General features: G+C 42.5%; 1 protein-coding gene across 4 annotated transcripts in view; it reads left to right on the top strand.

The window, feature by feature from the left end:
- Nucleotides 1–12,318, top strand: part of Sil1 (SIL1 nucleotide exchange factor) — a 218,031-nt gene that overhangs the window by 130,459 nt on the left and 75,254 nt on the right. For all 4 annotated transcript variants that reach the window (XM_051202275.1, XM_051202272.1, XM_051202273.1 and 1 more), the window contains exon 4: nt 7,056–7,173. In XM_051202275.1, coding sequence (XP_051058232.1) covers nt 7,056–7,173 — 118 coding nt within the window. The remainder of the gene's footprint in view (nt 1–7,055; nt 7,174–12,318) is intronic.

Here is a 12,318-nt window from a genome sequence, read left to right as displayed (position 1 = left end):
GATCACTGATCTTATCTGCCCTTCTGCCCAGGTCTTCATGGTTTCAGGCTTCCTGACTCTTTATTCTCTTGTCCTTCTCAGAGCTGCCTTCCCGGGACTGTTTCTGAGTTTTGAGCTTAAGGGCTGTGTTGGCCCCTAGAAATATTTGCTATCATTGGATGACATCTGATAAACTAATGGTTGCTTGGGCTTAGAAGGACAGCATTTTTTATCTGAACAAATACAATTTTTAAACAAACTTACTGAGAGATGATTTATATACTGCCAAGTTCACTCATTTATAGTAGTATACAGTGGGAATAATTCTCAAATATCCTGAGGCAGATAGACAGAATACAAGGGTAGTTTCTAGATTATGGTGTTCTATGAAGCAGAAAAAATTCAAAAGAAAATTCTGGGGACCAAAGCCAACTTTTTACTTTGCTGAGTTAAAGACTTTAGCATAGAAACCAACTACCATCTACCATCATCATCACATTTTGCAAAAGGATATTTTAATACTAGAAAGAATCATTATTTTATTAGCTGCTCTTAACTTCCATGTTTTAGGACCATTGGGATGAATTGCTACCATAAGCAAAACAGCTAAAAGCTTGGCATGAAGCAATAGTAATTCCTTCTTGTGTAGCTCTGACTCTTAGAACCAGTCAGAGCACACACACCCTCATATGCCCTCAGAGGAACAAGTAAAACAGCCAGGATGTAGAGGGATGGGACCACAAAAAAAGGAATGTAAATACCAAGAATGAGCCAGCAATTACAAATCTAATGATATAACAATGCTAAAGAGGGTTGGGAAGAAGCAACCCAAGAGACTTTGTGTATAAAGCCAATGGCAAAAGTGCTATACATTAATGCTAAGGTCTAGTTTGATAAATGTGTTTCTCATAAAGATATGGGTTGGCATTAAATTTTTGTTTACAGCATTTTATTGATGTACATGTGTGCATGGGTGGTGCACATGCTTGGCTCATATATGGAGGTCAGAAGACAACTGTGGGAATTGGTTCTCTTCTTCTACCATGTGGGGCCCAAGGATTGAACCTAGCTTTGTGAGAGTTGAGGCAAGTTTCTTTATTCACAGAACTCTATTGTTAGCTGATAGGTTGGCATTTTTGAAACAAATTGCTTTACGTTGTAGAGTTAGATATAAATGTAAATATATCATAGATAATGAGATCTACGGAGAGATAGTCACAGATGAGGAAAGTAAGAAGATGGATGATTCTGTTATGTTAGATTGGAGTCTGTAGTATCTATGTAAGTTTCAAAATATATATAGATCAGGGCTGGTAGAGCGTTTGCCTAGCATGAAGCACCATGTTCAGTCCCCAGCGCCAACTAAAACACACATGGTGGTACATCTATAAACTCAGCACTCAGACAAGGAGGCAGGATCCGAAGCTCAAGTCATCCTCAGCCTTGGCTACATGAGACCCTGTCACAAAAGCATATGTATACAGATAAGCAGAAATAGAAATGTGTTTGTGTATGTGTTTTACTTTATACATAGATGAGGGATCTGTGTCCCCTCAGAGGTGCTATAAGCAATGACTCCCTAGTAGGAACAAACAACTCCAGCATTAATATTGGTTTCTTAACAGTTTTCCAATTAAAAATGGGGTCTGAGAAAAAGAAACTATAAGGTGAACGTGGAACTTCTTGAGAAATCAGAAAGGAAAGAATTCTTTGAAAAAAGAAACTGGTGTCGAGGAAGTATAGTTACTTGTTAAAATAATGTGAGAGCTGACCAAAGGACTCCTCCTAATTGGTAAAACTGAAGCATTTTGAACAGCAAAATAATTACTACTCTTGGGGCTGGAGAGATGGCTACACAAGCAAGAGGACCAGAGTCTGCTCCCCAGAATCCACATAAATGAAGGTGAGCATGGTGGCTTCTCTGCAGTCCCAGCCTTGGCAGGTAGAAGCTGCCTATAGTGGCTTAGATGGGTTGTCCTCCATGCCTGGTCCCTAATTGGTGCCTATTTGGGCAGGATCAGGAAATGTGCCTTGCTGAAGGAAGTATGTCATTCAGGCTTTGAAGTTTCAAAAGGCCATTTTGAGTTAGCTCAAAATATACAGGGATTTCCAGGCTAAGCTAGCTAACATGACCATCCTTATTAGTGAGTTCCGGGTTTGATTGAGAGACCCTGTCTTAAAGAATAAAGTGGAAAAATGAGTTAGGAAGAGTCCTGATATCAACTTTGGACTTCCACACATGTGAACCCATACTTCTGTGAACATGCATATATGCATATACATACCACACATGTATACACATGAAAAGAAGGGGGAAAAACACAATAATAACTTCCAGAACACTGGGTAGTGGTAACACTGGTAAGGGTTGAAAGGGTTCTGTAGTTTACACTAATAGTAATTTTTGTATGACTATATAAAAATATCAACTTTGGGAAAGGAGATTTGGAATATGTAGGAACTGTACTGTTTTTGCAATTTTTAAATCACATTTAAAATTAACTCAGCTTGATGGCTGACTATACCGGGAGTTAGTGTGACCTACCCCCAACTTGTAGTTGTCATCCAGGTGACAAGGTTCCTCATGGAGATGACAGACACTCAAGGGACAAAAGCCTATCCCAAGCGGCATGTCTGGTAGTGTCTTGTTAGCCAAAGCATCTCCTAAGCCAAGTCCCCTGGAAAGCACACTCTGCCCTTAGGAAGAAGTGCAGGGCCACATGGTGTAGAATAACAGGCAGAGAGGAAGAAACTGGAGAAACGCTGCTCTGTGCTGCAGATGGGAAAAGCAGGAGTCCTGTGCCCGGGTCCTGGTGGTGGAGCACATTGACAGCCTCGGGAGTGAAAGCACCATGCTCTCTTCAGAACGCAGTCTCTGTGGGCCGGGGTAATATGGCTGGGATTTGTCTCCAAAGAGTCAATGGTGGGTAACAGCCTCCAACAGGCTTCCGGGGTGGAGGGCTTGTACTGGTTTGGGGCCCCAGTCTCCTGCCCCTGTCTTACAGTCATCCAACCCCTTTCTTTTTCTGGCTGTCTTGTAATGTCTCTGCTCTTTCCCAGGGTTTTGGTGGTTGGTTGGTTTGTTTGCTATTTTTTTCTTCCTTTACTGAAGCTATGAGATGCAGGTCAGATCACACTCCAACTTGGCATTTTTCCCAGCAGGGTAGAAACATTTGAAACTCTGTATTTTCTGTTGCCCTGCGAATGCTGCCACACTGGCCCCACAGACTCAGTGTGCTTACCCTGTATTTTGTATTTTGAGTCAATGCTATTGTGCTTCTTCTTGCCCCCTGTGGTGGCTCATGTGAAAAGAGCAATTTCAGAATTTTCTCCAAATAAAATAATTATTCACATAAGACCCTATTCTCTTCCACCCGTTAATTCTGAAGCGTATATATTCATGTTCTTTTGTTATCCCATTTCTGAGACCAAAATCAGAACTCTTAAGATATCACTATTGATATTATAAACATTAGTACCTTACTAATAAAAATAACTTTTAACATGACTAATTGTTATGAATCTGTTTGCTCTAGTTGAAAGCTCTCAGACAACAAAGGTTTATATTTCTGTATTAAATTTTTAACTCAACAAATAATCATTGAGCATTTAGTATATACTGAGGTAATTCAATGGTGAACATATAACCATATAAACTTTAAAGCTTGGAAATAAGATTGTGGAGCTATGAAGCGTCTTGGATAGACAGATCTGGTCTGAGGAGACAGACTTCAGAGCAGATGAAATGTCCCTTAGCTTGGATGGAGAAGTGAGATGGTTGGAGGCTGGCACTAGATGTAGCTTTTCAGGCAAAGAGAACAGCAGGTAAAATGGCTCTAATGGGGGGGATTTATTCCCTCATGGAGTGGAGTATGGGGGCAAGGGGTAGATAAGGCTGAGGAGAGGGTCACTGGTGGACCTCACTGACAAGGGTAAAACAATAAGAGACCATCAGAAGGTTTGAAGCAGAGATTCTCTCAAGTCCTTTCCTCTCTGACCCTCTCCCCCATCTCTCCTCTGTGCGCGCACACACACACACACACACACACACACACACACACACACACACACACACAGTGGGGGGGGGCGGGGAGGCCTGTTGGGAAGCTATGATAGTATCCAGATGAAAAATGGTGATAGTCTAGACAAGCAATAGTGAAAAGATGGAGAAAATGATTTGTTTTTATTCTTGGGTTTTTAAATTTTTCTTCTCCTTTTAAAGAATTATTAGCTAAGTGGTGGCAGTGCACACCTTCAATCTTAATGCTCATGTGGCAGGTGGCTCTCTGATTTCAAGGCCAGCCTGATCTACAGAGAGAGTTCCAGGTCAGCCAGTGCTATACAGAGAAACCCTGTCTTAAAAAAAAGCTAAACAAACAAATTTTATTAGATTTATTGGCACTCTGGAGGCAGAGGCAGGCTTTATAGTGAGACCTGTCAAATAAAACAGACAGAGAGAGAGAGAGAGGAGAGAGAGAGAGAGAGAGAGAGAGAGAGAGAGAGAGAGAGAGAGAGAGAAGGAGAGGGAGAGGGAAGGTAGACAGACAGATGTAGCAGAAAAATTGGACAGGTTTTGAAGATGGCAAAGCAGATGTGTATATCAAAGGTGGTCTGGGTAGTGCACAGCTGGGATGAACAGCTGTTTTCTGAGTTTCAAATCTCTTTAATAGGCACCCAGAAGGGACTGTTCTATTTGTTTTGTTAGAGATCTCTCTGGTTGAAGTACCCTCTCTCCCTCATGTGTTCAGGGAGGAATAATAATTACCTGTTAGGAATGGAAGTTTCCATTTCTCTGTTTTTTGTCAATATTTAGCCTGACCTTTTTCTGGAACCATCTTAGGTCATTGGGGTTTTTGTTTGTTTTTAATTTTTTTTTTCTTGTGTCAGAGTCTCACTCTGCAACCTATACTGGCCTAGAACTCACTGTGTAGCCCAGGCTGGCCTGGGACTTGTGGCAAGTCTCCTGCCTCTGTGTCACAAATGCTGGGATTACAGGTATGTGCAGTCACACTCAGATTGTTAGTTTTATTTCTCTGTTCTAGGAAGAGAAACCAGGTCTCATGGTCGAGCAGCAGTGTGAGTCTCATGAGTTTGCAGTGCTGGGGCCAGCCTTTCCCTTAAGCCATGCACGGCTTCTTTGATGAAGCCTTTGCACACAGGGTCCCTTCCTTTAGGGTTCCCTTTGCCCCAGTGTGGACCCTAGCCACAGCAGGGAAGACTGTCCCTGCTCTGACTTCAACATACTTTTGTCCTTAGAGCAGGTCATTAGATGTACTGTGGGTTCTGTGTGTCTTAGCCAGAGCTGCAGAACCAAAAGATACATCACTGGGTGTTATTTCCTAGTTCCTGGGTTGGAGGCAGAGTGGCTACAGTAACTCAAGCTACTTGTAGTCCTGCTAGCACTGAGAACGCTGAAACTCTTACTACATCAGTACTCTTTTAGTCTCTGGGTTCATGTGACCATCCTGAGAGCTTGTGCTAGGTTTTTCTTACAAAGAATTTTTTTAGATTGTCTTTTTTTTTTTTTTTTTTTTTTTTTTTTTTAAGGTCTCACTATGTAGTTCAGGGTGTCCTCATAATGAGTACCCAGGGCAGCCTCGAATTCAAAATCCTCTTGCTGCAGGCTCTAAGTATTGGGATTAGAGGTATTACTACCAGGCCTGTTTGAATCAAACTCCATGCCAATACACACAGAAAACAGGCAAAGTCCAAGCGTCAGAATTAATCTTAATCTTTTTTTTTTTAAAAGAAAAATTGTCATTCATTTCATGCCTTTATCTCCTGAATGCCAGGATTAGATGTATGTGTCACCACTTCCAGGTTTAGAAGCATCATTTTTGCTTCAAATTTCCAGTCTCCACAAAGCTCCTTCTATGAATTGTTCAATCCTGCAGCTATTGATAATAATCTTTGTCCTGGATGTTTTGGTACATGCCTGTAATCCTAGCACTTAGGAGGCTCAGACAAGAGGATCAAGAGTTCAAGGCCAGCCTGGGTTAAATAGTGAGTTTTGGGCTAGCTAGGTTGCGCGGTGAGGACATTTTTTTTTTTTTTTTTATTCCCAGAATCTAAAGAAAAATCATTTTTGTATTCCTAGAAGCTACCATGTTGGTCTAGTGTATAATAGTTGCCTGGTAAATGCCTTTTCTCAGAATGATGGAATGAATGAGTATAATGTTCTGTTTGTAGACCGTGATATTGGCACAGTTGCTGGTAAACTATCCATGGGTACTTTTGTGCATTGTATACACATAGCACATCCACTTACAACACTTGTTTCCCCAGCTAATGGATCTGTTCCTTGGAGATAAGTGGGCGTAGTTTTCAGTTTCTCTTAGCTCTGCTGCCTGCTTTCTTGGCTGCTGTGTCTTGCTGCCTTTGTTGTTGTTGTTTTGTTGCAGGGTTTCTCTGTGTAGCCTTGGAATTCCCTCTATAGACCATGTTGCCCTTGAACTCAGAGATCTGCCTGCCTCTGCCTCCAGAGTGCTGGGATGAAAGGTGTGCGTCATCATAACTGTCTGCTTCCTTTCTCTTATTCATGAGTGTTATGAACCACACATTTTATGTACCAAGCTCTAGCATACTGGCTGGGGAAATCCAAAAGGAAGAAATACAGTTTCTGTGTTCAGGGAAAAGAGATGCAAAAGTGCCTGGTTTTAAAAAAAAACAAGGGTGATGAGCTACACAGCTTGCTAGCATTCTGGGGTATCCTGGGTGCTGTGGAACTTTTATGGGAGGGGCACGAAGATGTTACAGAAAAAGACAATAATGCCACCAGGTCTTGATGGTGATTGAGGAGTTATCCACTTCATTATCACAGTCTACTAAGCAGATGTTGATCTTGAGATTGTGGGTCCTTTTGACCACCTGGCCTTAATGACTTGTAGATTCTGTAGAGAACAGTAAAGAGTCTGTGAGTGGTGTGTGGGAGCCGGGATGCAAGGAGAGGTTGGGTCAGAGTAAAGCAGACGTGGTATTCTGATCTGCAGGAACTGCTCAGTCCTGTTGGTGTGTTAGCCAGCACTGTCCTGCCAAGGCTCCTTACCCCATGTAGCTTTTCTCCTCTTCACTTTCAGGTCAGGCAGTTCCTGCAGGATCCCATGTAAGAATGAATCTACAGACTGGAGCAAGAGAGGTGAAACTCCAAGAAGACAAATTCCAAACTAATTTGAAAGGATTTAAAAAAGGCAAAAGGTACTGTATTGGTCCTAGGGACTAGGAGGCTTAGTGATGACACTGATTTGGAAATACTAGCAATGTTACCCAATTCATGAGTGTGAATTTGTTTGTTTGTTTGAGACACATTTTCTCTATGTAGTCCCGAATGTCCTGGAACTTGCTCTACAGACCACGCTGGCCTCAAACTCAGAGATTTGCCTTTGTCTCCTGAGGGCTGTGAGTAAAGGCGTGTACCACAACTGGCTATATGTGCTACAATTTTTATTTGAAATTTAACAGTGTAGATTTTATCACAATTTGTGAGGGTTTTGTGGACGTTTACTTCCACAATCTCTGAGGAAAACCTATCTTACCAAGAAAATAGATGCTGTAGGGGAATGCTTAACCTGTCTCAATGCTTAAAAGTGGAGCTGTCTCCCCAGTTCTTTAAGAGCACCCATTTGAATCCCAACAATTCATGCGGTGATTACCAATGAGTCATCTATTCATTAAAACAAGCCTATTAGGCCTTCTGCTTTTCGGTGATACTTCCTTGGTGAACAATAAAATTGCCTTTGGAAGTCTTTAATTCAGACTGACTTTTCCTCTCATTAGTCAGTGTTAAAATAGGCTTTCTTGTAGTATGTGAGTAGAAGCTACCACGTTCCCAGTGTTCCCAGGTCTCCTAACTTTTTAATAATCAGCTTAAACAATTTGATTTTAGAGAATTAACAGTTTCTGTTTTCCGTGTTAATTGCCTTGAGTTAATAAGTTTTCCTTGCTTGGTGTTTCCTGAAAGAGAGGAAAGGAAATTTAGGCATGGGTTGGCTGAGGGTTCTAGGCTCCTTGCTATGTGTGTATAGCATGTTAACACACAGACCAGACACGTACAGTGTGCATGTTGGGACTGCTGCCTGTTTGGGTGTGACCCATGAACTAAGTTGGTTCTCATTTTAATAGTTAGAAAAACCAAGAAGAATATTTCACAATTGTGGAAATCATGTGAAATTCATTTGTTTACATATCATCTAAGGATGCTTTTTTGCTATAGTGGTAAAGTTGAGACAGCCATAAAGCTTGAAATACTAACTGGTTATTACAGGTAGTTTGTGAACCATGTTCTGAAACATGTAAATTATTTGGAATTAACTGTAGGTTAAATAGATCCTATTCAGTATTTTGATAATTACTAGTTTAAAAAATTTTACAGTTATATAAAAGCTATAAAGGGACATTAGCGGCCTGACCCTCCCTCCTCCCCTTCCTCCCTCCCTCCCTTCCTCTCTTTCTCCCTCCCTCCATCCCCCCCTCTTTTTTTTGAGACAGTGTTTCTTTGTGTAGTTTTGGCTGTCCTGAAACTTGCTCTGTAGACCAGAATGGCCTCAAACTCACAGAGCTCCAGCTGTCTCTGCCTCCCAAGTGCTGGGATTAAAGGAGTGTACCACCACGGCCCTGCTCTTTTTTTCTTTTTGTTTCATTAAAAAAAAAAAAAAATGTGCTCTGTGTGTATTTGTATGTGCCAAGTGTGTGGGATGCCTGCGGAGTCCAGAAGAGGGTGTCATATGTCTTCGAGAGAGTCTCAGGTTATTGTGAGCCACCTAACATGGGTGCTGGGAACTGAACTCAGGTCCTCTGGAAGAGCAGCAGGCTCTCTTCACTGTTGAGCCATCCAGTTCCAAGACCTTTCCTTGACATACCTGACCAAAAGGCCATTCAGCTGATCCGTGTCCTTGTCTGTGTCCCTGTTTAGTCAAGTGCCACTCACAAACCCCACAAAGGTGCACAGGAAAATGGAGGCATTTGTCATCATCCCAGACTAGGAAAGTTCTTCCCTATCTCTTCACATAGGCTTAATACTTATAGTGGCCCAAATCATACAATTAATTCCTTTCTCACAGCCATATGAGAACAATCAGATAGCATTGTACAGCCCTGCTAACCTTTCCCAGCTCCAGGAAGCACGCGTTTACACAAATCCAGTGCATCAAGGCACTTTGAACTCTTCTCTCACATGTAGTGCAATCCTCATTTTTTGATGAAAAATCCTATCTCCCCCTTGTTTTAAGAATATTGACCTAGAAACTTGACTGTTGATTTGTTGTTTTGTATAACCTCACCACCACCCCTGACTGCAGGTTATAAGTAGGAGTACTTACGCCTTTGCTCCTTTTAGAGCAGGTCTCAACCCTTTGTGGGGAGGGGTACTGAGTGACACATTCACAGGGGTCACATATCAGATATTTACATTATGATTCATGTCACTAGCAAAATTACAGGTATGAAGTAGCAACAAAATAATCTTCTGGTTGGGGTCAGCATAACATGAGGAGCTGTATTAAAAGGTTGGAGCATTAGGAAGGCGGAGAAGCACTGCCTCAGAGCCAAAGCCTCCTGTGTAGTCAGTCTGTAGAGACACCATAAGGAGGAGGGGCCCTTGTTCCACTTTCTCCTGTGGACTGTTTCTGAGAGCTTTGCCCTAGAATGGCCCCAGGATATTCTGGATATTTCCTTTCCTCTCTTAGGTGTTGCACCCCACCCTCCTACAGTTCCACTTCACAGCATCTTCCTGGCTGTGAAGCAGTGGCCTGGGAACAGAGGCTTAGACTTGGGAGCCAGCATCCTGAAATGAGCCGTGTTTTGGCTCTCTGATTAGTGTGCTGTGGAAAGCATTGCATGCAGCTTTCTATCTGGTTGTTGAGATGAGTCGTTGAACCACTGGGCTGGAGAGACAGGGAGCCAAGCTCCAAGCTAATCCTGCTGGTCATGTTGCTACTTAGAGTGCCAGTGCCTGTGGGCTCTGAGCCTGGGGCAGAGACCCTGCCTTAGGGCAGTCTCAGAAGGTCCTCTTGGCACTGCCAGACTTCAAATACATTTTTAGGCATAAAAGACATAAAAGTTTTATTCTACATTCTGTCAACCTCTTCATAGAACAAACATCTCTTTGCCCTGGAATCTTCTTTGAAACTTCCTCCTGTGTTAGAAGAGTGAAGGACAGACTCTACTCCATCTGAGTTGTACCATCTTGGGTCAGGCCTTTGCCATGGTGCATCATGGTGGTGAAGAGATAAGCCAAGGACAAGTTGTTTATCTTTTGTGCTAATTCATTCTACAAAGACCTAATGAATGTCTGTGTGACAGGCATTGGAGAAATAAAAACAAAACAGACAAGTGGTAGCCTCCATGAGTTGCATGGAGGCCTTGTGAATGTTGACAGGCAGAAAACCATGAAAATAAACACATGAGTAAGATAATTACAAATTATAATAAGTTCTAGGGAAGAAATGAGCCAAGGTAATGAGTCTCTGCAGGAGACTGTGTTAGATAGGATGATTTGGGAAGGAAGACCTCATCAACATATTTGAACTGAAAGCTAAAGAAAAAGAATTTAAATTCTACAAAGCATGTTTGTAAGTGTGAGGGTTACAGTGTTTCAATCGGATGGAACAAAAAGCAGGGCCCAGGCTTTGTCAAGTTTGAGAAACAGGAAAATGATTCAAGTGGTTAGAGAGGAAGAGAAGCTGGGGGGCTGATAGGAGCTGAGGCTGAAGAGGTAGGTGTGAGGGGTGGTACACAGTGTATGGAGTGTAAGGGAAGGCCCTGGATGCTCTCCATCCACCTTTCAGTGCAGTAGAAAGGAGGAGAGCATTTCAGGCTGAAGAGTGGCTAGTATAGTTTAGCAGAATAACCGTAGTGTCTGGATAAGAGATTGAAATTAGGGAAGAAGCAACAGAAACTGCCTGGACACCACTTCAGCGGGACCAGGCGGGACAGTGCTGTGTCCAAGCCCAGGGCATCGTGATGTGGAGTGAGTGAGTTTAGAGAGTTAGTTTGAAGTGTAGCTGAAAGGACTTGCTGATGACTTAGATGAAGAGTGGAGAAGGTTTGGAATAAGGCATCATTTTGGGGTTTGAGTGCTTGGAGGTGCTATTTTTTGAAATAGAAAAGTTGCAGTTGGACCATATTTTTAGAGACAAGTATCATGAGCGATGTTTTTTATCAAATAAGTGTGAGGTATGTATTAAACATCTGAGACTCACGTGGATGGACCAGCTGGCTGGCTCAAAGGGCAAAGGTACATGTTGGCAAGTCTGATAACCTGAGTTTTATCTCTGGGACTAACATGGTGGAAGAAGAGAGCCAGAACGGCCTCCTGCAAGTTGTCCCAACTGCCGCATACATGCCATGGAACCACACCTGTACCATAAGTAAATAAATACAGGTAGGTTTTTTTTTTTTTCTTTGAGCAAAAGACCTCTAAGACCAAAGATATATCAGTCAATACACAAGTTAGTTTCCCTTTTCTGTGAGCACACACTGAGAGAAATAACTTAAGGAATTACTTATTTGGGCTTAAAGTTTCAGAAGAGTCGCAACATTATGATAGGGAGGGCATGGCAGAGCCAAGTAACTCATGTCTTAGAGAACAGGAGGCAGATATAGGAAGATGTTGCCCCTAGGACTCGCCTCCCTCACAGTGACCTACTTTCTTTAACTAGGATCTACCTTCTATCTCTGTCACCTCCCGCAAATGCCATTGTATTATGAATCCATCAAGGAATTGCACCCTTGGTTAGGACAGAGGCCTCATGATCTAATTGGCACTTGAAATGCCTTTACAGATACAGACATGCTAAGTCCCCATCTTTTTATTTTACATCTCAGCAACAGCCTTCCCCCATCCCCATCCTTCCTCCTAGTCCCTCTCTCCCATTCCCCACCACCACCCCCTACCCCCGTCTGCCCTCCCTCCTTCCATCTCCATTTAGGAAAGAGCAGGTCTTCTGTGAGTATCAATAAAACATGACATATCAAATTGTACTAAGGCTAAGCACCTCACCATGTATTAATGCTGGGCAAGGTGAACCAGGATGAGAAGTAGGATCCCAAAAGCCAGTAAAAAAGTCAGAGATAGCCCCTTTCCCCACTGTTAGGAGTCCCATAAATGGACCAAGCTACATATATACAAAGTCTGTAGGTCAGTCCCATGCAGTCTCTGGGAGTCCCTGTGGGCCCAGGTTAGTTGATTGTGTAAGCCTTCTCATGGTGTCCTTGACCCCTCTGGCTCCTATACTTATTTCTCCTCCTCCTCTGTAGGATTCCTGAACTCTGCCTAATGTTTAACTGTGGGTCTCTACATCTGTCTCCATCAGTTGCTAGATGATGCTTCTCTGTTGTCAATTG

This window comes from Phodopus roborovskii, unplaced genomic scaffold, assembly GCF_943737965.1.
Source record: "Phodopus roborovskii unplaced genomic scaffold, PHOROB, whole genome shotgun sequence".
NCBI lineage: Eukaryota > Metazoa > Chordata > Mammalia > Rodentia > Cricetidae > Phodopus > Phodopus roborovskii.
This window is presented reverse-complemented; position numbering and strand designations above follow the sequence as displayed.